Source organism: Carassius carassius, chromosome 46, assembly GCF_963082965.1.
Source record: "Carassius carassius chromosome 46, fCarCar2.1, whole genome shotgun sequence".
NCBI lineage: Eukaryota > Metazoa > Chordata > Actinopteri > Cypriniformes > Cyprinidae > Carassius > Carassius carassius.
Genome location: NC_081800.1, coordinates 19,634,368 through 19,660,740, shown reverse-complemented (window position 1 = coordinate 19,660,740; position 26,373 = coordinate 19,634,368). Strand labels below are relative to the sequence as shown.

General features: G+C 37.3%; 2 protein-coding genes across 2 annotated transcripts in view; one reads left to right on the top strand and one right to left on the bottom strand.

Annotated features, from left to right (window-relative positions):
* LOC132129479 (HBS1-like protein) overlaps window positions 1-23,544 on the top strand; it is a 29,738-nt gene extending 6,194 nt beyond the window's left edge. The window contains exons 5-18 of the mRNA XM_059541098.1: window positions 9,933-10,041; window positions 13,233-13,459; window positions 13,683-13,848; window positions 13,944-14,061; window positions 17,222-17,368; window positions 17,515-17,589; window positions 19,260-19,377; window positions 20,021-20,089; window positions 20,284-20,388; window positions 21,012-21,102; window positions 21,203-21,311; window positions 21,815-21,915; window positions 22,389-22,533; window positions 22,662-23,544. Coding sequence (XP_059397081.1) covers window positions 9,933-10,041; window positions 13,233-13,459; window positions 13,683-13,848; window positions 13,944-14,061; window positions 17,222-17,368; window positions 17,515-17,589; window positions 19,260-19,377; window positions 20,021-20,089; window positions 20,284-20,388; window positions 21,012-21,102; window positions 21,203-21,311; window positions 21,815-21,915; window positions 22,389-22,533; window positions 22,662-22,673 — 1,592 coding nt within the window. The 3' untranslated portion in view covers window positions 22,674-23,544. The remainder of the gene's footprint in view (window positions 1-9,932; window positions 10,042-13,232; window positions 13,460-13,682; window positions 13,849-13,943; window positions 14,062-17,221; window positions 17,369-17,514; window positions 17,590-19,259; window positions 19,378-20,020; window positions 20,090-20,283; window positions 20,389-21,011; window positions 21,103-21,202; window positions 21,312-21,814; window positions 21,916-22,388; window positions 22,534-22,661) is intronic.
* The window catches only part of LOC132129196 (armadillo repeat-containing protein 1-like), a 428,278-nt gene that overhangs the window by 60,071 nt on the left and 341,834 nt on the right, over window positions 1-26,373 (bottom strand). The gene's annotated exons all lie outside the window — the stretch shown is intronic.

The window sequence follows — 26,373 nt, the reverse complement described above, 5'->3', positions numbered from 1 at the left end:
CTGAAAGCACACACACTCGCCATGCACATTTAGGCTTTATTTCCTCATTACACACTGACCTGGTTTCCAAAACCAGTTTAATCCTAATGATCACTTGAAAAAGGGCGGTAAATTGGGATTGTTGGTGAATTAGACTTAGCTAAACCTAAATAAACTGAAAGAATAAATTAAGCGCCAAAAAGTTTTGAACATTAAATCACTGAGAGATTTTGTAGGGGTTTAAATGTTCACCAGATGTCTTCATTTGAATGTACACAAAATTACTAGCAGTGCTGCAGAGGGCAAGGATCACTATTACTGTAATTCATATTTAGACAAACTTCTTAAATGGGTCATATGATGCGATTTCAAGTTTTCCTTTCTCTTTGGAGTGTTAAAAGCTGTATGTGTATAGATAAGATCCCTAACGTTGCAAAGACTAAAGTCATAAAAATCCAAAGAGATATTCTTTATAAAAGTTACGATTTGTCCACGCCCCCCAAAATGCCTTGTTTAAACACACCCCCACATGTCTACGTCACTGTGTGGGAAAATTTGCATAACACCGCTCAAATGTTCATGCAAAGAAAGGAGTAACTTTGATTCTCACTGTAGTATTGTTGCTGGCGCTACCATGTCGTGGAGAAGCTGTGTGTTTCTTTGTGAAAGCAAAACTACTTTGTTTGGCCTTTCAAAATAGGGCACAACTAGAAATCAGTGGTTAAGTTGTATTTACAACACTGTTCCAGAACAGTTCAACCCAAATATTTGTGTGTGTGCAACATTTAACGGAGGGCTGTTTTCTGAACCTGAAATGTTGGCTGACTCACAAACTGTACTGCAAGTATGTTTTCATATTTAAATATTTTACATCACTAATGATTCAAACGTGAGTTTTGAGCAGTGTAGAGTAGCGCAACGCGTAAAAACACAGTATAAGTCATAATCCGTAATTATGTCCCCACTTGATGCAATAAATGCCTGGTTTGTAATGGGTTTTATTTTATTTGATTCGTCGTGCTGAGACACGGCATCACAGTATGGTGAGGGGCGTAAAATTTCCATCACACTCTTAAGGTATTTGGCCAATCACAACACACTGGATAGCTGGCCAATCAGAGCAAACCTCATTTTTCAGAACAAGGAGCTTTGTAAAAATCTACGTGTTTCAGAAAGTCAAGGCATAGAGGAGCAACAATAATGTACATATATTTTTTTATATATATATACCTTAAACCACATAAACACATTGTATTACACCAAATACACAAAATAATGTTCTTTTTAGCAATGTCATATTGACCCCTTTAAAGATCTAAAAAAAATTCTAAAATTAAGTAATCACTTACTCCAATTCCTCTGCAGAACACAAAATAAATCATTTTGAAGTGTTTATCTATTTTTGTCCATACAATGATACTCAGTGGGGCCCAAACATTGACTTTCATTTTGTGAAACACACATTTTTCAGTATATTTACTTTGCGTCACACAGGTTTGGAACAACGTGAGGGTGAGTAAATAAAAAAAAAATTGTGTGAACCTTTTAAATATTAAACTTTGATGTGTAACCTTTCCTGCACAATTTGGGTCACATATTGAATGGTACCTCAGATCTTGCAGTTTGAGGAAAGGTCTATCACACTTATGCATCTGGCAGACAATTAAACTGGTGAAAATCTCTTAGACTTAAATAAAAGGAGGGACCTGTGCCATACCTAGAGACTAGAATATCTTGTTAATGGGCTCTTTTGACTTGGAACAGTAAGCAGCAACCTTTAAATATCCTTGGCAACTTTCTTACGACTCCCTGTCAAATATCTGAAATCTCTAGCATTACGAGGGCTCTAGAGTTTTGCATGGGCAATGTCCACTGTTTTCTTCAGAACATGTAAAAATCCTGTTTTACTGTTAGGATGCTTTTGAGTGCACACACTTTTTATCTTTCTTTCTCACGTGTTTTTTTTAACTCCCGGTTTGCCAAGCCAAGCATGGGTGAAAGGCTGTGTTTGAAAAGCATGGTGCATCTCACCTTTTACATTTGCTGTCTTTCACTCTGTTTTGCAAATTCTATCTCTTTGCCTTGTGACCACCTCAAGTCATTGTCCCTTTTTTCCTCCTTTGTTTTCTCTGCCTTCTTTTGCCACCCACACAGGAAAGAGTGACTGGTTCACAGCTGGCCCTGCTACTGCTCTTTGACGTTTTCTCCCTCTTTTGCACTTTGTGGCTTTTGCAGAAATGGTGATATGTCATTGCGCCTGTGCTGCGAGACATGCAGCACTACATAGATTGGTCAGAGAGCGAGAACGAGGGAGCTTATTGACCCTATTTGAGAGTGTCATTAAAGATCATTTGTAGCTAGTTTTCTCTTTATCTGTCAGACTGTTTCTTGTTTTTTCACACTTTGCTCTCCCCTGAATCGTGTCAGTAGAACTAGAGATCATTTGACCTTTTTAGACTGGAGACCTGTACAGGCTTCATGTACATTAATCTATATACCCATTTAATTCAGCTAAAAGTAAGAACTAGAATTTCCAATTATTAGGTTTATTAGTGGTGTTTGCCAGGTTAGGCATCATGATTGGAGTTACAGATTTGAACCCAAAACACTAGCAATTAAACTTTGGCACGCAGCTCATCCCGAACAGTTTGTGTTATTGAGATGAATGTGGCTTGTTGCTTACTTTTCTGAATGATCAGTGCGATGTGTGTGTTTTTTTCCTTTTATGTATTTTTTTTTTCCACATGGCAGATGATGAGTGATACAACCCAATAGAACCTGAGTCATATCGAAGGGCCTGTATATCCAGGAGACATGGCTGGTTTTTATTTGGTAAAGTAATTAACTAAGTAGCAAAATTGAAATCGATTCTGAGAGCCATAGCTACCACCTAGCAATACCCTTGCAACCTCCCAGAATATCCTATATGCAACATAGCAACAAGCTAAAAACAACTACGAAAACCTTCGCAACCACTTAGCAATGGCTTATGACTACATAGAATACCCATTCAGGGGTGCATTTCTCAAAAGCATCATTAGCCAACTAGGGTTGCAACTAAGGTCTGTTGAACTCTGTTGGTAGAAATGGAACTTGTGACCACATTGTTGCTTTTGGGAAATGCACTCCAGATTAAGATAACCTTAGCAACAACTAGGGCTGGGCGATTTTATCGATTAACTTAAATGTGTAGTTTACATCGATTTGTTTGAATGAAAATCAGTTTTCTTTTTAACATCCGCAGACGCTCCACTCAGGGTTCTCGTAGTTCAGAATGGACTCAACCCTCCCCCACGCGTGTTTGCCATAGAGACATGCTGCCGAGTGAGAGAGATGTTTCGCCCTACGAAATAAACAAGACCGCGGCAGCAAAAGTACACCTGCCAAAAAGCAACCTACAGCAGTGTCACTCGTTGCGCGGCTTGCAAAGCTTTACTTTTGTGGCTCGCATGACAGTAAATAATACGATGATATGATAATATAGTCAATACAGACATTTCATATAAACATTCATTTATATTTATAATTAATCATATTTTTTTTTTCACTTTCACTTTCAAAAAAAACAGGCAGGGCTGTAACATAACCTATTAAAAACTCACACCATGTCTACACTGGACATGAGTGGCGCAATCCAATAAAAAACAATAGAACCCCATTGATGTTGTCTACACTAGATGCAGCGTGATGCGACATTCTATTTATGACAGAATGTACTGACACTACATTCAGATGATTCGAAACTGTAGTGTGGTGTCATCAAGTTAGACAGACTTTTAGCGCAGCGTGGCACGACAGCTCTCGCGTCCGGTGTAGACACGGTTAACGGTGTCTGCTCTATTTACAAATAGTTTATATTAAAAAAAAAATTACCTAAACCAGCGGCATTACAAGATGGAAATATAGACTAGAAAATATATTTACACTTGCTCTGTCCTACATCCATGACTCTGACTCCTTTGGAGTTGCCATTTTTAATCTTAACAGGTCTTAATGCCGAGTGTGCACTTGAATGGTTAGATGCATGATGGGCTAGTGTATGTGTGTGTGTGTGTATATATATATATATATAACTTAAGGTCTTTCCAGCATTAAGGTAATTCTGCTTTTCTTTTAAGTCATCTTGTCCCAGTTATGAATTTGACTGGTAAATGATAACCAGATAAAGAATGATAGCCCCTTTTGTATTGTATTGCATTGCATTGCATATCAGGGATGACAGATTGATAAAAAGACATTTTATTTGTGACTAGATGTAACTTTTGATACTTTGCGGTAAAAGTGGTTATCTGATTGACTCTGCCCTAGCAGTGCGGCTCCCATGAAAAATACAAAACAAATAGTGAAGACCTCTGACAGTCTTACAAACTGTATCCAGTATGATAAGAATGTTATGTTAGATTTTATGTTATGTAACGTTTTCACTGTTTACAGTGGCAGGGCCTGCCATCTTGTCTTTTTGGCTTGTTGTTTCTGATTGCACTTTAACCCCAAGGGGGAAATCCAGATCAAATCCCAGAAGGTAAAATCAAAACAAAAAAAAGTTAAAACTTGTTTTGAACAATATGAATATTGATTTTAAGTAGGGGGAAAAAATTATTTAAATCGTAAATCAGATTTTTGGTGTTAAAAATCAGGGATTTGTTTTTAGGCCATATCACCCAGCCCTAGCACCAACTCTCATGAACACCCATTGAAGTGTTTAGCAACTTGCTAACAACCCCAGTGTTATTTTAGTATTATTTATAAAACTATTATTAATATTATTATTGTTAATTAGCTTTTAGTTTCATTTTATTTTAATTTTTATTAGCATAATTTTTTCTTCCGTTTTTTTTAAATGGAAGAAATACATTTTTAAAGGGATCATATATGATGTCATTTCAAGTTTTTCTTTACTTTGGAGTGTTAAAAGCCGTTTGTGCATAGATAAGATCCCTAAAGTTGCAAAGACTAAACTCTCAAACCCAAAGAGATATTCTTTATAAAAGTTTTGACCACGCCCCCCTAAAAACGGCTCAATTAAACACGCCCCCACGTCTACTTCACTGTGTGGGAAGATTTGCTTAACACTGCCAAAATGTATATGCAAAGAGAGAAGGCATGATTTTTATTCTCGCTGTAGTATTGTTGCTGCCACTGCCATGTCGTGGAGATGCTGCGTTTCGCTGTAAAAGCTAGACTACGTTGTAAGGCCTTCCAAAAGAGTACACAACGAGAAATCAGTGGTTAAGTTGTATTTACAACACTGTTCCAGAACAGTTCAACCCAAATATTAGAGTGTGTGTCGTGCATTTTACGCAGGACTGTTTCCTGAACCTGGGAGAGTAGCCTAATGCCAACTGTTTCTATAAAGTGGGGCAATTCCAACTTTGGAGCTTCTGACTCATAGCCTGTAAGTATATTTTCATATTTAAAGAATTTGACACTGACTATTCAAACGCGAGTTTTGAGCAGTGTAGAGTAACACTTGTTGTTTGTCATTTCTCTGATCACAAATGCAGACATAGTAATGTTTACCCGGTGTGATGCAACACGACACATAAAAACTCAGTATATGTACAGTACATTGTAATCATTAATTATGTCCCTACTGGATGCAACAAATGGCTTGTTTATAATGGGTTTTATTGTTTTTGTCTCACTGCGCCAGGGTTGTAACATTTCAATCACACTCTTGAGGTATTTGGCCAATCATAACACACTGGAAAGCTGGCCAATCAGAGCACACCTCGCTTTTCACAACAGTGGGCTTTGTAAAAATCTACACGTTTCAGAAAGGCGGGGCATGGATTCAGAAAATGTTAGAAACCACCTAGTTGCTGTCCAGAACACCCTAGAACACCCGTGCTAAATTCACTCAATGCCAGGCTTCATCCTAGCATCATGGTAGGACATTTTTTAATGAGGCAATTGCCATTCACATTTTCTTTGGAAACTAAAAAGTATTGCTAGGTGGTTACAATCTAGTTTTAAGTAGTATTTTAAAGATGGAGGTGTTGAAGAATGCCCCATTCATTCAGACTCTTAGGCCTTTGTCATCCTTTGTTTATGAAAGAGATTAATTAAGAACCGTGTGTGATGGTGTCTGTCATGTTCATGTATTGTTTTTTTCAGCAGGTGTGTACCAAATGGGCAAGGCTGTATGTGAGAAAGTCAGTAATAGCGTGTGAGATGTCATTGTGAATTGAGGATATCTGAATAGCAGTAGTGAGGTGAGTGTACGGGGGTTCCCCTATAGTTATGTGACAGCAGTGCTACACTCAACCCAATAAAATAACTGATATGGAAAGGAAGGGGATGAAAGATTAGCTGGAGAGAATATTATGTAGGTTGTAAGTGTTTTGGAAAGAAGACCGTTCCTCTTTGTGTTTTTGCATGGGTTAATTGTCCTGTTTTCTTTCCATTACTTGTTACACTAGTGCCCCCTACTGAAACAAAAATGTGTCCATCACATTTGATTTGACTTTCCAGAACTCTTTAGTTAGAAAATCTTTAAATTTCTTTACTTAGGCAGTGTGTTATTATGGAATACACCTGTTTTGTACCTTTTTTTTGGTACTTTTGTTTATATTGATTTATGATTATTATTATTTATTGCTTTTTTTCTTTCATTTTGTTACTGTGACTCTACCATGGTTGTTCTGATGTATTTGGTTTATAATGTTATTAGGGATAGCAGGTAGTTCACAGATCTAGAAAGATGGAGTAAGAACAGAGTGAGAGATGTGTGTAAAGTCACAGAAAAAGAGTAAATGAGATGGCAGATAATCATGTAGGATCATGTCTCACTGGTGTTTAAATAATCCTGGATCCGTTTTTCGAGGAAGAACACATTTACATATCCTGAAGGGTGTGTGTCTCGGGTGTTTTTTTTTCGTTGTTGTTTGTTTGTTTTTTGTACTACCTGTATAGCATTTTCTACCCGTTTTTATTGTCATCACAGTTGAGTAATGCTCTTTTAAACAACATCAGACAGAGAGTCTGAGTCAACAATGCTTTATTGAACCGATAGCTAACATTTACAATAATTCCAAAGCGTATTTATAGTAAGTACTCAATAAGGTAATGTATAACTGACATACTATAAATAAAATGGAATTCATCAGGAGTGAATTTAAATAGTGAATATGGCATATGAGGGGTATTAATAAAAATGCTGTTAAAGTAATTATGGTTTTGTGATGTATGTTAATTGTTGCTCATTTCCTTGATCCAAAAATTCTGTCTCTCTTTCTCTCTCTCTCTCTCTCTCTCTCTCTCTCTCTCTCTATACAGTATATATTTATTATTGACCATCAGAAAATGCAAATGCCAAAAATGGCTGCATTTTTTGGTTGTATTTTATTTATGTATTTACTTTTTAAATTCTTATTTGCTGTTGCAACTGCAATTTATTTTTTGTTGGAGCTCTTTGTCAGAATTGAGTTTAATTTGGCAGCACATAGCATTGTGGCGGGTGTGTGTGGAGATATGTTGTGTGGGTGTGGCTTGTGTGTAAATTGTTGCTGAGTGTATGAATGTGTGTGTTCAGATGAGAGATATTTTGTGGGTGTGGCTGAGTGTGTGTGTGTGCGCGAGAGAGCAGGTGAACTGATATCTACATTCCCCAGCACTTCCTGTACCTGTAACAGGTGTGTGTGTGTTTACTGTCACCTTGAGCTCTGTGTGCGTACAGTCCATTCCAGTGTGGCCATTCAAACTCAATAACTTCTGGGGATTGTATAATGGTTACTTTTATATAATTATTAACGTTAGTTTATAAAAGAATGCAAAAACATGTACATTCTCACGTTATGATATCTTAAAAATGATTAAGATCTGTTTTTTTTCCCCCAAGGTGAGTCAGACACATATATATATATATTTTTTTTTTGTTCATGGGGGTTAGAGGTGGCGTTATTTTAGCACATTAACCCTTTGTGTGCTGGAAGTGCACAGTCAGTGTGGGAGTACGAGTGACGTGCTGGAGTTAACCCTTTCCTGGCCAGAGCGTTCACTGCTCAGTGAGATGACTGGCTGTGGCCGCTGCCACTGAAACGGCTCTACTGCTATGACAAGACACTGAGCAACTCACTGCAGCCATTTACCTTACAGGGACAAAAAAATACTCATCCTCGTTTTCGTTCATCCCTTCCCCCTCTCTGGCTCTGAGAGTCTGTTTTGTTGCAGCGTGGAGGAGTTGACTCATGAATTTCAATAAGATAGTGAGAAAACAAGGCTCAGTGCATGTCGAGTGCACTGACACATCTGCTCATCTGAAAATGAGTAACCCTTTAAACTGTACCAAACAGGAAACATGTCTTCATAAATTGTACATTGTCATACATTTTCTGAAAGAAGTATGGTGCAAAAGGCATGCTTTGTACTGAAAAAAATATTTTTGTTAAAAGGAATAATTCCCCCCAAAATAAAAAAAATTGGCTGAAAATCTAAGATTAGTTAATTTCTTCATTGGAACAGATTTGGAGCAAATTGCATAACATTGCATTATTTGCTCATCAGTGAATCCTCTGCAGTGAATGGGTACCGTCAGAATGTGAGTCCAAACAGCTGATACAAACATCAATGAAATTCTTGTGAAGTGAAAAGCTTTGTGTTTGTAGAAAACAAATCCATCATTAAAGGGGTCATATGATGAGATTTAAATTTTAGCTTTCTCTTTGGAGTGTTACAAGCTTTTGGTGCATAATGAAGATCTGTAAAGTTGCAAAGACTAAAGTCTCAAATCCAAAGAGATATTCTTTATCAAAGTTAAGACTCTGCCACGCCCCCCTAAAACAGCTCATTCAAACACGCCCTGACATGTCTACATCACTATGTGGAAATATTTTCGTAATGCCGCCCAAATGTTCACACAAAGAAGGCATGGTTTCAGTAACCGCAGTTAGTGTTGAAGCAGTCATGTCAGGGAGATGCTGTGTGTATCTAGGTGAAAGCAAAAGCACTTTATTTGGCCTTCTGAAAGTTAGATGCATTTAGGAATCTTTAAGATTACTTACAACAGAACAGCAACGTATTTTATGGACGACTGTTTTGTGAACCTAGGATAGGAAGTAATTCTTACTTTGCTAAAACAATCTGGTGCTTTTGAATCAGCTACTGTAAGTATGTTTTGTTATTATTTTAAGTATTTGCTACTGAATGTTCAAATGCGGAGTTTTGAGCGGCGCATGTGAGTGAGAGACAGGGCGAGACAGTCATTTGTTTTAACCGTCCGTGTACTGCAAACACATGCGAGCTTCATCACTGTGTCTGTCACACTCTGTTCCCCTTTTGGGCTTGAACTGATGGTAAAACTAAGGACTATCTTTACATTTATTTTGAAAGATGAAGTTCGCAATTATGGAAAGGATCGTTACATTTCCGACGTATGTCAACATATTCTGTTACACCAAATACACAAAATAATGATCTTTAAAAAAGCATCATATGACCCCTTTAGGGCATTTTAACTTTAAATAGTCGATTCTCGTCGAAATATAATCCATATTAATGCTTTCTTGAGTGAAAAATTGCGTCACTAGTTGTCCTCTCACATCAAAATCTGCCAGCATATTTGTTTATAAACAATATGGATTGTTTTAGTAAACAGTGCATCATATTGTGCTTATTTCTCTCCTGGTTCAGACAATACAACTTTTTTTTCTACTAATAGTAGAAAGCAATATTAAGTATAGAGGACTCTTAACTAATTTGTTTATTAAAAATACAGCTTTTTCACAAGATGTTAATTGCAGAGGATTTATTGGGGATAAGAAATGTAATACTACATTTCTCCAAATCTGTTCTGATAAAGAAACAAACTCATCTATGTCTTGGATGGCCTGAGAGGAAGTAAATTGTATTTAGGGTGAACTATTCCTATGAAATATTAAAGTTAAATATCAATAATGTAAAATTGTTCAAAAGAATCCAAATGAAGTGTATGTATGCTGTTTTCTACATTCAAGCTAAAGCACGGGAGGCTCCAGAGAGTCGTGTTGAAGCAGAGGTTGTCCCAAAGGTTGCCCGCATGACTGTGTCAGGCAAGAAGCAGACCATGGGCTTTGATGTGCGAAGGTAAGCCAATTGAGGTAATGTGGAAGTGGTTTAAAGATCTGCCCTTTTAACCCAAACATTGTAGGTTCAAACCTTATAAGGGGGCATTCTGCATATTCATCTTTCACTCTTGAACAAAGCGTTTAACCACAGCTTACTCCACAGGGACTGTCCCTGTAATAAATGCACTGTATCAACGTGTCCTAATCAGATGAGATGTCACGTTTTCAGTGATTTGTCAGTCTAAACCAGTGATCCTCACTATTTTTTTCACAAGAGCCACATTGGCAGAGCAAAATCAAAAGGCGAGCCACTTTTACGACAACATACTAAGTCACCTTTGCACATGTGCATTTCTACATATAAATTGGATAAACCACAAAAAAGAAATAACACGGCCAATACATTTTCGTTTAAGAACAGATTTACTTTAATAGTGGGATGAGCGAAAGCTGGCATGCATGTCAAACAAAATGCCCCCAAAAGAAAAAAAAATCTCTATGTTTTCAGTGCTGATGCATTCATGTAACATTTAAGGGCACCTAAAAGCTGTCACAACGAACCGGCAAAATTAATGATTATGAATATGTAAAATATAGCAGAAGACATTTAATTTTTTTTTATGTCTGTCGGCTAGAAAGATGCTGACTCGTGATCTTCGCAGTAGTGAACGCGCCTGAGAGAAATGCACATTTCATACGGGAGGGAGAGCAGTCTGTTTTCTTTCGTTTTGAATTGTTTTGTTTAAAAGTAGACATTTCAAGCTTTATATGTAGCCTATTTGTCGGGTCTGTGAGGCAAGTAGGCTATACGCTGAGTTTCGCTTCATTCATGAGACAAACTCCAGGTTCACACCGGCTCCTTCGTATCGTGGTTATCTATTTTATATTTACTTCTTATTAAATCCAGACAATTGGTTGATGAAACCTTGATTAAAATTAAGATACAATTAATACAAAACGAAATCAAATTTAAAGACGGGCTTTGTGCTTTCTGTTTGAGGTCTCAGTGAAAGTTTTAAAGCAGTTTTAGTGCCGCTGTCAGAGCGCTCACGTCCGTAACGGAGAACTGTCCCGTCCATAAGATTATTTTTTTTTTTTATACATTTCTAAATAAATGCGACTTATAGTCCAGTGCGAGGCTAGGCCTATATGTTATTTCTTCTTCATGGCGCATTTTTTTGACTGATTCGCCTTATAGGCTACTCCGGAGCGACTTATATTGATAGGCTACACCTGTAGCCTATGAATTCTCATTTTACTTTTTGAACTCCATTATTGAGCCGAGTTTTGCTTGAAAATAGTCTACTGTTGATGACTGTGCAAGACTAATGGATTCAGGGTCAAGCTTGAATGAGCATGCTTCAGACTTGTGGTGTGAGCAAAGCGAAATTGGAGTGGGAAATGCGACGCTCCGTCCACCGTCCTTTTGAAATTGCCGCTCTGCGCTCCGTCCAAGATCCGCCCGCTCGCGCTCCCCGCTCGCTCCCGCCTCACATGCTCTGAAGGCAAGTGGCAGTGTGATACTGTAAGCTACTATGCGAGCCGCCAGTTATAGCTTGACGAGCCGCGCAATGAGTAACTGTGGTCTAAACTGTCACTCACAAGGTATTTCATAGTATGTGATGTAGTTTAACACAATAAAAGTGTCATGCAAAAGTTTGGGAACCCCTTGCAGAATCTGTGAAATTGTGAATAATTTTAACAAAATAAGAGAGATCATACAAAATCCATGTTATTTAATACTGTCCTGAGTAAAATATTTTACATAGTCCACAAGAAACAAAATAGCTGAAATTATTAAAATAACCTCATTCAAAAGTTGGTTCTTAATACTGTGTGTGGTTACCTAGATATTCCACAACTGTTTTTATTTGTTGTTGTTGTTTGTTCATGAGTCGTTTGTTTTGTTCTGAACAGTTAAATCGAGCACTGTTCTTCAGAAAAGTCCTCAATGTCCTGCAGATTCTTCAGTTTTCCAGCATCTTTTGCATATAAGGACCCTTTCCAGCAGTGACTGCATGATTTTTAGATCCATCTTTTCACACTGAGGACAATTGAGGGACTCAAACACAACTATTAAAAAAGGTACAAACATTCACTGATACTCCAGAAGGAAACGCGGTTCATTATGAGCCAGGGGTGAAAAAAACATTTGAATTTGAAAGTCATGGTAAATTGTACTTAATTTTTTTTTTTTTGGGAAACAGTTATCTTCTGTTGCTTCTGAAGGGCAGAACTAAATGGGAAAAAAAAAATATTTAACCAAAATAAGAAAAATGTGGACATCTTCATCCTGTTCAAAAGTTTTCACCCCCCGGCTCTTAATGCATCATGTTTCTTTCTGGAGCATCAGTGAATATTTGAAGCTTTTTTTAATAGTTGTGTTTGAGTCCCTCAATTTCAAAAGTTGTAATTTTAATTTAATCTAGTTTTGTGATTTTTTACATTTTTAGTTTTAATTTAATTTTATTGTATTTTTATAAAAAAAATTCAGCATGACACCAGAGTAATAGAAAGTGTAGGTCGCTTTGGATAAAACTGTCAGATAAATGGCTAATTAGATGGTTGTCTTGAGTCTTGAAGTATTGGAATTGAGATTTGCATCCTTTGTTAACATGCTTTTTTGAAATGCATGGAAAAAATTACCTTTATATTTGTTATCTGCTAGCCACAGAATACCAAAGATCTGCCCTTAGAATACAGAATTCATTCTCCTAACCAGGCCAAGGTTGTCTACCTACATTGCATTCTGGCAAAGCAGATGGCTGGTGCATGTAGATTAATATCACACACTCACAAACAGAAACCCACAGCCCATCACTCCCACTCCTTCAGCCACAGACCGCACCCATCGAGCGCAGTAGAAATGGTGTAGGGGTATTTGCAGCTGGAACAGCCAGTGTACTTTTTTTTTAATTAGTTTAGTTTGTTCTTAACAGTTTGTTTAAATGGCTGTTAGAGGACTAAAGTCTCCACACAGTCTTTCCATTTCAGAAGAAATTTGTAGGTTTTTACTACCAAAATGTTGCCATTTTGAGTTTAAAATTTAAACATGTAGATTGTTCAGTACACAAACATCTATATTAGCTTTCAGAAAGTTTGTTCTTGTTTATGTCAAATGAACTGACTTTGACTTTAAGAACAAGAATAATACACAGCAAGCCATTTTAAAAATTCTGAGGTGACATTTGGTTTTGTGTGTCTTTATAGTGCGGAAGAAAATGGCATTGGTGCCCCATCAGTTCGAAGAGGGCCGAGTCCAGAGGTCACCACTCCACCAACCACAGAGACCCTATCCAAACCATCAGCTGTGAATGAAGACTCTACTGCCCCAACCCCGACTCGACCAGCTGGAAAGAGCAAACAGCAGCTCAACATCCGTGCTGAACTGGAGAAGAGACAAGGAGGAAAACCGTTACTCAACCTGGTGGTCATAGGCATGCTATTCTTTCTACCACTATCAATCCTGCCATTATCATCCACTTTAAATTTTGGTGTTTTATTTTTTGATTTATCTAATTACCTGGTGAAAAAGGAATACAAGTCCATAAAGTCTTCCCCTAAAGTATTTGGATGCCCAATGTCTCTATGTTAGGTAACAAAACCAGTGTATATGCAGTAAATGTGAAGCTTGAACTTTGTTTTTTTGTTTGTGTGTAGGTCATGTAGATGCTGGTAAGAGCACTCTGATGGGTCATCTCTTATATCTGCTAGGGAACGTTAATAAGAGAACCATGCATAAATATGAGCAGGAGTCCAAGAAAGCTGGCAAGGCCTCATTTGCTTATGCGTGGGTATTGGACGAAACAGGAGAGGAGAGAGACAGGTAAGTTTAATAAAAACACATTCAGATCTAATTTCTATTTGGTTAAAGTGACTCAAACTAATATTTATTTATCATCTTTTTGTTTTTTTTCATAGAGGAGTGACCATGGATGTGGGCATGACAAAGTTTGAGACTGACTCAAAAGTTATTACTCTGATGGACGCACCAGGACACAAAGACTTCATTCCGAACATGATCACAGGGGCAGCCCAGGTACTTCCACTTAGTATAGTCCACCCAAAAATGAAGATTTTCTCATGTTGTCTTAAATCTTCCCCACAATACAGAATAATGTTTTTTCAAGCATTTGCAATGAGCAGCAACTAAATATATAATTCTTCAAGAAAAGATGCAGAAGCACCATCAAAGTGGTCCATACAGTTTGTAATGCAATGCACTATATTCCCAATCTTATAAAGCCATATGATACCTTTGTGTTTGAATTGGACATGAATTTCAAACTAATAAAGTGGTTCACTAAAAATCTTGACATCTGCCCTACTGTAACTCATTGGTGTATTCATGAGAGAAGTGCTGTAGCAGTGTCTGATTCCTGAATGAATCATTCTGTTGCGTTGGATCTTTAGTGAAGCAGTTGATATGGGTAAAACATGGTTTTAATGAATCATTGACAAATGACTGATTCAAGTTCAACTTACTGACTTAGTGATCTGGCCACGGTGGTTAACAGCTCACTACAGGGGAAAATTACCATTGAATAGTGATGTAATTTGGTCCCTTTCTCACAAAATGGTTTTGTATGGCTTAAGAAGGCTTGGAATTTATTGCACGAGTCATATGAACCACTTTTATGGTGCTTTCATGGTGTTTTTTTTATTTATTATTTGAAAGCTTTAATCTTAGTTTTGTAATTGCATGGCAAACAGGGGACTTTATTCAGAATGTCTCCACATAATAAAAGTCTTACACATTTACAGGGACAGGAAAGTGAGTAAATGTCCTAATTTTAATTTCTGGTTGAGTTAATAATTTAATCAAGTCCTCTGTTTTTCATTTGCCTACTCAGTTTTTGCGTGCACACGAGTTGATGAGAGGACAACTGATGTCTTTGCGTAATTTCTTGTACACAGTAAAGTCTCAATGAAACTCGTTCTTTGTGGATTTGGGTGCCACCACCGCTAGTACTCTTTATATGAGTGTGTGTTTGGATTTAGAAGATACCTCCAAAAGCATTGAATGAAATTAGTCACATTGTGCAGACCGGATTTACTCATTTCCTCCTGTCAGTCTGCTGCGAACGGGTTTTTGGGGGCAAGTGGGTGTGTGTGTATATAGAGGGTGGGTGTGTATTGGGTCTAGACTACTACTGTATGATGTCGAAAGTTGAAATTGACATGACAAAGCAATACTGATTTGAGAATCTTTAATATAGATTATATTAGATTACAGATAGATTCTACAATATTTGTATTTGATATCTGATTATATATATATATATATATATATATATGTGTGTGTGTGTGTGTGTGTGTGTGTATGTGTGTGTGTGTATGTGTGTGTGTGTATATATATATATATATATATATGTATGTACAGTCGTGGCCAAAAGTTTTGAGAATTACATAAATATTGGAAATTGGAAAAGTTGCTGCTTAAGTTTTTATAATAGCAATTTGCATATACTCCAGAATGTTATGAAGAGTGATCAGATGAATTGCATAGTCCTTCTTTGCCATGAAAATTAACTTCCCAAAAAAAACTTTCCACTGCATTTCATTGCTGTCATTAAAGGACCTGCTGAGATCATTTCAGTAATCGTCTTGTTAACTCAGGTGAGAATGTTGACGAGCACAAGGCTGGAGATCATTATGTCAGGCTGATTGGGTTAGAATGGCAGACTTGACATGTTAAAAGGAGGGTGATGCTTGAAATCATTGTTCTTCCATTGTTAACCATGGTGACCTGCAAAGAAATGCGTGCAGCCATCATTGCGTTGCATAAAAATGGCTTCACAGGCAAGGATATTGTGGCTACTAAGATTGCACCTAAATCAACAATTTATAGGATCATCAAGAACTTCAAGGAAAGAGGTTCAATTCTTGTAAAGAAGGCTTCAGGGCGTCCAAGAAAGTCCAGCAAGCGCCAGGATCGTCTCCTAAAGAGGATTCAGCTGCGGGATCGGAGTGCCACCAGTGCAGAGCTTGCTCAGGAATGGCAGCAGGCAGGTGTGAGCGCATCTGCACGCACAGTGAGGCCAAGACTTTTGGAAGATGGCCTGGTGTCAAGAAGGGCAGCAAAGAAGCCACTTCTCTCCAAAAAAAACGTCAGGGACAGATTGATCTTCTGCAGAAAGTATAGTGAATGGACTGCTGAGGACTGGGGCAAAGTCATATTCTTCGATGAAGCCCCTTTCCGATTGTTTGGGGCAGCTGGAAAAAGGCTTGTCCGGAGAAGAAAATGTGAGCGCTACCATCAGTCCTGTGTCATGCCAACAGTAAAGCATCCTGACACCATTCATGTGTGGGGTTGATTCTCATCCAAGGGAGTGGGCTCACTCACAATTCTGCCCAAAAACACAGCCATGAATAAAGAATGGTACCAAAACACCCTCCAACAGCAACTTCTTCCAACAATCCAACAACAGTTTGGTGAAGAACAATGCATTTTCCAGCACGATGGAGCACCGTGCCATAAGGCAAAAGTGATAACTAAGTGGCTCGGGGACCAGAATGTTGACATTTTAGGTCCATGGCCTGGAAACTCGCCAGATCTTAATCCCATTGAGAACTTGTGGTCAATCCTCAAGAGGCGGGTGGACAAACAAAAACCCACTAATTCTGACAAACTCCAAGAAGTGATTATGAAAGAATGGGTTGCTATCAGTCAGGATTTGGCCCAGAAGTTGATTGAGAGCATGCCCAGTCGAATTGCAGAGGTCCTGAAAAAGAAGGGCCAACACTGCAAATACTGACTCTTTGCATAAATGTCATGTAATTGTCAATAAAGGCCTTTGAAACGAAATTATATTTCAGTACATCACAGAAACAACTGAAACAAAGATCTAAAAGCAGTTTAGCAGCAAAATTTTAGAAAACTAATATTTATGTAATTCTCAAAACTTTTGGCCACGACTCTATATATATATATATATATATATATATATATATACAAACATACACACACACACACACACACAAATATAATTAAATATATCAATATTTATATAAAATTTGTTTCATTTGTTACATATCAAATACAAATAGAAATTAGTAATTATTAAAGGTCTCCACCTTTTTTTTTTTTTAACACACTTTGAAAAACTTTAGTGTTTGGGTGTCTTGGCAGGTGTCTTTAGTGGTGGATGCTGGTCTCAGACTGTCTGAGGTGGTGTGTGTGTGTGTGTGTTTTACAGGCAGATGTGGCTGTGTTAGTCGTGGATGCCAGCCGTGGGGAGTTTGAGGCCGGGTTCGAGGCTGGGGGGCAAACCCGTGAGCACGGCCTGCTTGTTCGATCTCTTGGAGTCACACAGCTTGCCGTTGCTGTCAACAAGATGGACCAGGTGGGTAACCATGATGACCACAACAGCGTACAGTAACCACGGCAGTGTCAATCATGATTTTATTTATGTCTGAGAACTCCACTTCAATCCCTCTCCCACCACTCCTGCTCATCACATCGTGTGTGTGTGTGTGTATGTGTTTGCAGGTGAACTGGCAGCAGGAGAGGTTCCAGGAAATCATCTCTAAGCTTGGTCACTTTCTGAAGCAGGCTGGTTTTAAGGTAATGTAGGCTGTGCACATGCAGGATGTTTATATATTTTCCCCTCTACATGTTGTCCGTTAGTAATTTTCCCCCTTTTTTACTTTCATTTAAAGGGATAGTTCACCCAAAGATTAAAATTCTGTCATCATTTATTCAAACCTGTGTGAGTTCCTTTTTTCAGTTGAACACAAAATAGGATATTTTGAAAAATATGAGTAACCAAACAGTTGATAGTCCTCATTGACTTCCATAGTACGGAAAAAATACTCAGTGGGGACCAACAAATTTTTTTTTCTTCTCCAAAATATTAAAATATTTTCTTTTGTGTTCAGCAGAAGAAATAAATTTATACAGGGTCGAAACTTCTTGAGGGTGAGTAAATGATGACAGGGATTTTAATTTTTGGGTGAACTATCCCTTTAAGCGCATGATTTTTGTCTGTTAGTGCTTCTAGGTAAAGTGAGGCTTTATCTGATTGATTACACATCCAGAAACTGCATTTTAAAAATATGTTTCACATACATGTTTCTGATTGAATCTAACACAATATTAGCTTGCAGACTGATTCTTGTTTGTCTTCTCTGGTTTTCCATGAGTGTGTGCTGCAAATGCATATTAAAGAAACTGTTTACCTTTTCTCCCACAAAAAATTTTTTTTTTTCCATTGATGAACCCCTTATGACTCATTTGCTTTCTGGAAAACACATGAAAACGTTTGGTAAAATGTCCAGTGTGCTATTTTTATGAACTTGTGATACGATATAGTTTTATGTGAGAATTAGATAATTAGATTGAAATTTAAGCTATTAATTGTTGACAATCTTCAGATATGTTCACAAAACATTTGACATCAAACTAGTGCATTTTGACATGCCCTATTAATTTTATTTTTGTTTTAATTGAGCAAAAATCAGGCTGTGGTGGAGGGGAACATTTTCACTTTTGCACAAATCCATATGAATTATGAATGCAATTTTATGTTAAAAAGTCTTGCAAAAGGTCAATTTGTATATTCTACGTAATACAAAACATTTTTATTTGAACAGAACCAATATATATGGATGGCTTTTGAGCAATGTAAGGATGAGTAAAAAGAAATTACAGAATTTTCAATTTTGTATAAACTACTCCTTCAAAAACATACAAGAATAGAAGAGAATTCTTACATTGTAATAATGAAATATGGGCTACGGAAGAGAAACTAACTGCAGGCCTCAGCTTTTTACTAGTTTCAACTTTGCTCAACTTGTTTCTAGTTTGTCTAGTTTCTAAAATATTATGAGTACAATGTGCTATTTCTTGCCAACATGAGAGATTCTTATAATTTTTCAGTGTAAATGCAGCTCTATATGACAACAATGGAGACTATTGTGCATATCTGGTACTTTTTCTAGCCATATTCTAGTATTTGAGTTTATCTAAATTTATATTTGACACATTTTATAGATCTACATAATGTTTTTGCAGTTAACTGTCTTACAGTTATAGGTGTTGTGTACCTGTGAAGTGTTATTGGATATATCCAGTGTTTCTGTTCTGTGGCCAGTAAAAACATCGGTGGTGAATGGTTTGGGAATGTAAAGAAACATTTCATGGTTGCTTTCAGCCTGTTGATTTAATCCATCAACAGCACATTCCACTATGGAAATGATCTGTGCCATGTGTAACAAACGTGCTTGTCTTTGCAGGATTCCGATGTGTTTTACATCCCTACCAGCGGGCTATCAGGAGAGAATCTGACCACTAGGAGTAAAGCTGCAGATCTTACAGCCTGGTACACTGGCCCATGCCTATTGGAACAGATAGGTGTGTTTATTTATGTACACACATTTGCATGTGTCCATTTAAATATTTTGTTTATATGTTTTGGACAACATTCAAAGAAAGATGTCATGCATATATAATATAATGTAATATATTTTTTTATTATTACAAAATAAGAGGAGATTTTGATAAATCTTTTTCTGTTTTCGGGTGGGAAAATCATTCCGTTCAAAATGAGGGTGAGTAGATAACGATCAAATGGTCTGTAGAAGGTGTGACTTTGTCTAAATTGACCAAAATTAGATATGTGAAATAGTTATTTCTGCCCTAGTGTTTTTCTGCTTCATTAATTATGCAAATTAATGATCAAAGTGTTTTTTTTTGTTTTTTTTAAGTTGCATTAAAAAAAATCCACTAGGCTCAAAAATCTGATGTGGCACATTTAAATGTTGGGTGCTTCTGGTTTCATGTACAGAGATGTGTATGTGTAAGAATGTAGAATCCTCTGCTGTGATGATTTTCGCAGAAGCTCTGTGTCGTGATGCTGTGATCTGATTGGTGGCTGAGTTGTGAGAATCCTCAGCAGTTTTACTGAGTTTTACCAAAATTTGGCAAACAGAAAACAAACAGAAAACCTTTAGACTACTGCATCTTTCCTTATCTCTTTCTTTCTATCTGTCTGCAGATGCATTTAAACCACCCCAGAGGTCCGTGGAGAAGCCATTCAGGCTTTGTGTCTCAGACGTCTTCAAAGGTCAGCATGGGAACCAACATAAAAGCAAAATGCACTAAATCTACATGCACAAATATCAAGGTCGATTCTGTCCATGTGTTACCTTGTCATTTAAAAAATGATACCCAAAAATGAAAAAAAACCTTATTTTTACTCTTTTATTATATCCAGTTGAGAGACGTTTTACTTTATGATCACCTAAATACTGTTTTCAGATCAGGGCTCTGGATTCTGTGTGACGGGGAAGATAGAGGCTGGCTTCATTCAGACAGGAGATAAACTTCTGGCCATGCCTCCTAATGAGACCTGTACTGTTAAAGGTAAACACGCAGCTTTGTCAGCCTCTAGAGATAGGCATTGCTTTAGTACGATGTGAAACAGCGCCCCCTTCTGGTGGTGTTGGGTCATGAAAGACCGTACAATACCACTACTAATAATTTGCTACTAACCTTTACAGTGCTTTAAAACTGTTTTGGTGATTTTTTTTTTTCTCCCAGTACTGTGTCTAAGAAATGGATGCTGCATGTAGGAGGGATGCACAGTATTGGCACTGGTCAGAATAGTTGTGAATGTGCTTAATGTAGCAATAAAAATAATGTGTAATAATGAATATTATGGAAATATACACTTATTAGTAAATTTAGTACTTTTTTAATACTGTTTTGTTATCGCAGGAATAAATAAAATTTTAAATAGTGTTTTAAATTGTTATAAAATTTCACAATATCAATGTTTACAGTTTATATATATATATATATATATATATATATATATATATATATATATATATAAAATAAATGCAGCTTAGGTGAGTATAAAAATATTTCTTTCAAAGATTTTACCAACCTCGAACTTTTGAATGGTGGTGTATCACCTAGCCCTAATAGGCATAAATTATTGCAATTATTATTATTTTTTTTTTATTGATGCGTCCTGTCTCTAGGCATCACTCTTCATGATGAAGCTTTAGACTGGGCAGCTGCTGGTGATCACGTCAGTCTAACTGTAACTGGCATGGACATCATCAAAATAAAGTGAGTGTGCAAAGAAACACTGGTCTTAAAAACTCTGGGCACTGTTGATTCTGTATGATCATGTATGAGGTTTTGTCGTCATTCAATCTCCTCTTTCTAGTGTTGGATGTATATTCTGTGATCCTAAAGAGCCCATCAGAGCCTGTACAAGATTCCGAGCAAGAATTCTACTCTTTAATATAGAAGTTCCCATCACACAAGGCTTCCCGGTGAGGAAATACTCTGTTTGGACTCTCTCTCTCAATCTTTATATATATATATATATATATTTTTTTTTTGGGTGGGGAAGTCGTGGCCTAATGGTTAGAGAGTCGGACTCCCAATCGAAAGGTTGTGAGTTCGAGTCCCGGGCTGGCAGGAATTGTGGGTGGGGGGAGTGCATGTACAGTTCTCTCTCCACCTTCAATACCACGACTTAGGTGCCCTTGAGCAAGGCATCGAACCCCCAACTGCTCCCTGGGCGCCGCAGCATAAATGGCTGCCCACTGCTCTGGGTGTGTGCTCACAGTGTGTGTGTGTTCACTGCTCTGTGTGTGCACTTTGGATGGGTTAAATGCAGAGCACAAATTCTGAGTATGGGTCACCATACTTGGCTGAATGTCACTTCATATGTGTGTGTGTGTGTGTGTGTGTGTGTGTGTGTGTGTGTGTGTATGAGGCATGTGCAAGTGCATTTGTTAACATTTGCTTGTGTTTTGTGTTTGATTGTCAGGTACTGTTACATTATCAGACTGTAAGCGAACCAGCCACTATTAGGAAGTTAGTCAGTGTATTACACAAGAGCAGTGGAGAAGTTCTCAAGAAGAAACCAAAGTAAGTAGATTAATGATACGGAGTCATATTTTTGCACATAAGCATTTATTTATTCAACCTCCTGTTGTTCAAAACCTATATGACTTCAGTTCTTTAGTGAAACTGTGAAAAGTGAACAGCGACTGTCATATTCTTAAAAAAAAAAAAAAGTGTCATTTTCTAAACAATGCCGTATCACAGATTTTTTATGATGAACATTTAGTATTGTTATACGATGAACATAAATCTAAGAGATTATTCGCTGAATCTCTTCTCTTGCTGTAGCTCTCAAATCTCATTTGCGCTTGTTGCTATTGTTAACAAAAAATAAAACTATTCAAAATAAATTTTGGTGATATAAATAAATCTGAGGTAAAATAAAATGTAAATGTCACAAAAACAATTGAATTGTTTCTCTAACAATGGTTCAGAATAGTGTTTCTACTGAAGAGGCATTGTCCACTTGATGTTGATGGTGTATAAATGTTGTGCAGGTGTTTGAGTAAAGGACAGAACGCTGTGGTGGAGATTCAGACACAGAGGCCTGTGGCTCTGGAGCTCTATAAGGACTATAAAGAACTGGGACGCTTCATGCTGAGATATGTGGGCTCGACCATTGCTGCTGGAGTTGTCACAGAGGTAAAAAGGCAATACATATCCATCTTTTCTCACTAAGCACATTGACATTTTGTATTCATCAGCATTTTTGATATTGCATCATGAGAATGTGATGCTTGATAATACTGCAAATGTTTATACTGTTCTAGATCAAAGAGTAAGAACCAGTTGGAACTGGATCCTCCAGAAAAAGCTGGTTGAAACCTCTGGACAGCAGTGGAATTCCCCCTCAGAGCTACAGTTACACAAACACATACACACAGATGCCCACCAGGCAACATCTAGCCACAGTTCATTTCACATTTCACCTGGCTAAAAGCCTTAGAATGAGCATGAATGTTTGTGTGGGTGAGAGAGAAACTGCATTTTGTCTTGCTCATCAGCTTGCAGTATACAATTGACCCGTGTAGTAATTCATCTAAAATTTCAACTTCTAAAACACACAGAGAACATAATTGGTTTGCTTCCATTCATTGATTGCATCAACAAACTGAACTCATTTTCTTTTATAATTTGATAATTTTAGATTATTGAAAATTGCATTATTTTTGACTGTAATATGGCAGATAATGCACATAATGAACATTAATGAGCATAATGAACATTTAGTCTTGGTTCAGATGGAAGGTTTTTAAGGTTACTTAATGTGATTAGTTGAGGATGTTCATTTGTAAAAGGGAAAATAGGAGAAACAACACAGCAGGCTGATCTCATCTCTTCCATCAGTTTCTCATGCAAGCAGAACAGTGTGAATGAAAGCTGCCCTTCCATTGCTGCTACTCTGTCTTGACCATTACTGAGAAAACAGAAGGATTGAGAACTAGTGGACATGCTGGATATGCTGTGGATGTGAGAGAAACTCATCCACGTGTCTGTAGTAACAGGAATCACTTTAAGGACCTAATAGACTTGACTATTTAGGGGTTTTAATTTAAAGAATATTTTGTTTGGGTTTCTCAAAACTGAAGTTGTTCATTTGGGGGAAAGCTGCTTGGTCAGAAAAATTAAAAAAATATTGATCACTGTGGAAAACATGAGTCTGTGTATTGTTTTGCCAGTAAACTTAGTAGCTCTTCATTCTTACATTTATTTTGCCATTTTGGAAAGTGTTGGTTATAAATTATATATATTTTTTCCTTAATTTTTTATTAGGCTTTTAGCACCTTTTGCTTTGATGCGGAATGATATGAATCCCAATGCATTGATGTTTTGTACACACACTTTACTAATGCAGTGTAATGTGAGTTATGCAAATCAAGTAATTTTCCACTTACTCTAGAAAGTGCTCACTCTCTGAAACGTTAACAGATGTAGCTAATAAGTTGGTTTCTTATGTGAGAATGTGCAGCTGTAATTTTCCACTTCATGGCCTGGTAATCAAAAGACTTCATGAATGCAGCTCGTTCAGAATAGATAAGGACTCAAAGATGGTTCCACATTGATTCAGTGAAGCTTGGTTTAATCGGTTCGTCTCTGCCTCTTGGTTGTAGAGGAATACGCTAAAAAATGACTAGTATGTTCCACAAAGAAAATATGCTGAAATTGATGATAAATATAATGCTTAGACCTTATCCACCAGACAAGATTGAAGTTAATAAGCATAATTACAATCAAAAGTCACTTGACTTGACCTTTTATGTTTATAGCACTGCGGTTGCTGAAGTGGATCAATCAGGGTAACAAATGAGTTTTTCTTGACTGAGCTTCAGGATATTGAGTGTATGTGCTGCAGAGTTGAGTGCAGCAATCACAGTCTCAAGATATTCTGACATTAGATTTGATTAGAATTACCCACAAACAACATTTCTGGCAACAGCAACTGTTTAATGCTGCCTTTCTGTAATTTCAGCACAACGTCCTCTTGGATCCTCTTATTAAATCGTTCAAAATGACTGTTATGATCGTTTCCTTCCTTTAATTTTCTGCATCGCTGCATACAATGGCATTTTTTAACAGTAAGAGTTTTTTTCTGCTTGTTAATGTTCCTTAGAGATGTATAGTGTATAGTGGTTTTTATTTTCCTCGATAAATGAAATTTCAGCATCCACCTTTTTCTCTGGGGCTGGTCTTTTTATTTGGTATGAGCAAAGTCTCTCACTTTTGAGTCTCTCTGCTCTTCACCATAAAACTTTAATGATTTTTTCTAATGCTGCTTCATGAAATATTAAAGTCATATAAATTTATAAAATTGCTTTGCAATTAAGCTACTCTGTGGAATATATATACTATATAACAGTGATGGAAAAGCTACACTCTTTTGAACAACTATACTGACATGTTAATTGTTATCAATACAGTACAGTTGTTACATCGATCCTCAAACAAGTTCTTTTGAGTTTGAGATGTTTTAATATATTCAACATTTATATAGATATTTTAAGGAACCAAAGGTTAAACGTTAGACTGTGTATATATAAACCATCACATGCCTTACCAGTGACTTCTCAACATTTGTGGACTATCAGCCTCCTCCACACCTCTACATATTTTGGTTTTCATTTCTTTAAAGAACGTGCTTCCTCAAAACGTGCTCCCCGAAATACATGATCCACTCCAGTTGTCCAAATGAGCATTTCAGTGTATTATAAACATGTTTGTCTCTAAATAATCCCTTTAAATGTGTAAGGTTTAGTCTTCTATAATTTTATTTTGGTTTATTTTAGTAAAATTCATTGTAAATGTATTGGACAGTCTTCAATATATCAGTGTTTAATATTCAACCCAAGGCAACGATTCCATTTTCACAGAAATGTGAATAATATCTCAAAACCTCCAGCAAGTTAAGCTCTTTTAATGCTAAACACATTTTCACGTGTTTCTAGTGTAAAAACATTGTTGTTTCAACTTTAAAAATATGTAACTAGTCACAAGATTTTCTGGCTGAAGACACAAATTTCAAGGAAGGCGAGAGTAATGCACTTACTGAGTCAGGGTGACGTACCTTTGGTCTCCTATACTTCTCACGGTAAACACTTTGGTCATAATCAGGTGGGCAACACTCAAAGTCCAGTGTTTAATTATTAACTCTTATAGCTCACACCAGAAAAACTTGTCTGGGTCAGTGGGACAGAAAAGAGTTCAGATGTACTGTAGGATGTACAGTCCATCACTGTTTTCTATTCATTTCTATTATATATACTGTACACTTACTGCAAATCTCCTGTTCCACCACATCTCAAAGCTGCTCTATGGGATTGAGATCTGGTGACTGTGGAGGCCATCTGAGTAAAGTGAACTCATTGTCATGTTCAAGAAACCAGTCTGAGATGATCTGAGCTTTGTGACATGGTGCATTATCCTGCTGGAAGTATCAGAAGATAGGTAAACTGTAGTCATAAAGGGATGGACATGGTCAGCATCAATAATCAGGTAGGCTGTGGTGTTTAAACAATGCTCAATTGGTACTAAGGGCCCAAAGTGTGCCAAGAAAATATCCCCCAAACCATTACACCACGAGCACCAGCCTGAACCGCTGTCACCAGGCAGGATGGATCCATGCTTTCATGTTCTTTAAGCCAAATTCTGCCATCTGAATGTCGCAGCAGAAATCGAGACTCATCAGACCAGGCAACGATTTAGCAATCTTCTATTGTCCAATTTTGGTTAGCCTTTGTGAATTGTAACCTCTGTTTCTTGTTCTAAGCTGACAGGAGTGGCTTCCGGTGTGGTCTTCTGCTGCTGTAGCCCATCTGCTTCAGGGTTCGTCGTGTTGTGTGTTCAGAGATGGTATTCTGCATACCTTGGTTGTAACAAGTAGTTATTTGAGATACTGTTGAGTTACAGATAAACCAGGGTTGCCAACTCTCACGCATCTGGCGTGTCACTCATGCTTGGACTTCAGTGTGAGATTGATGTTGAAAG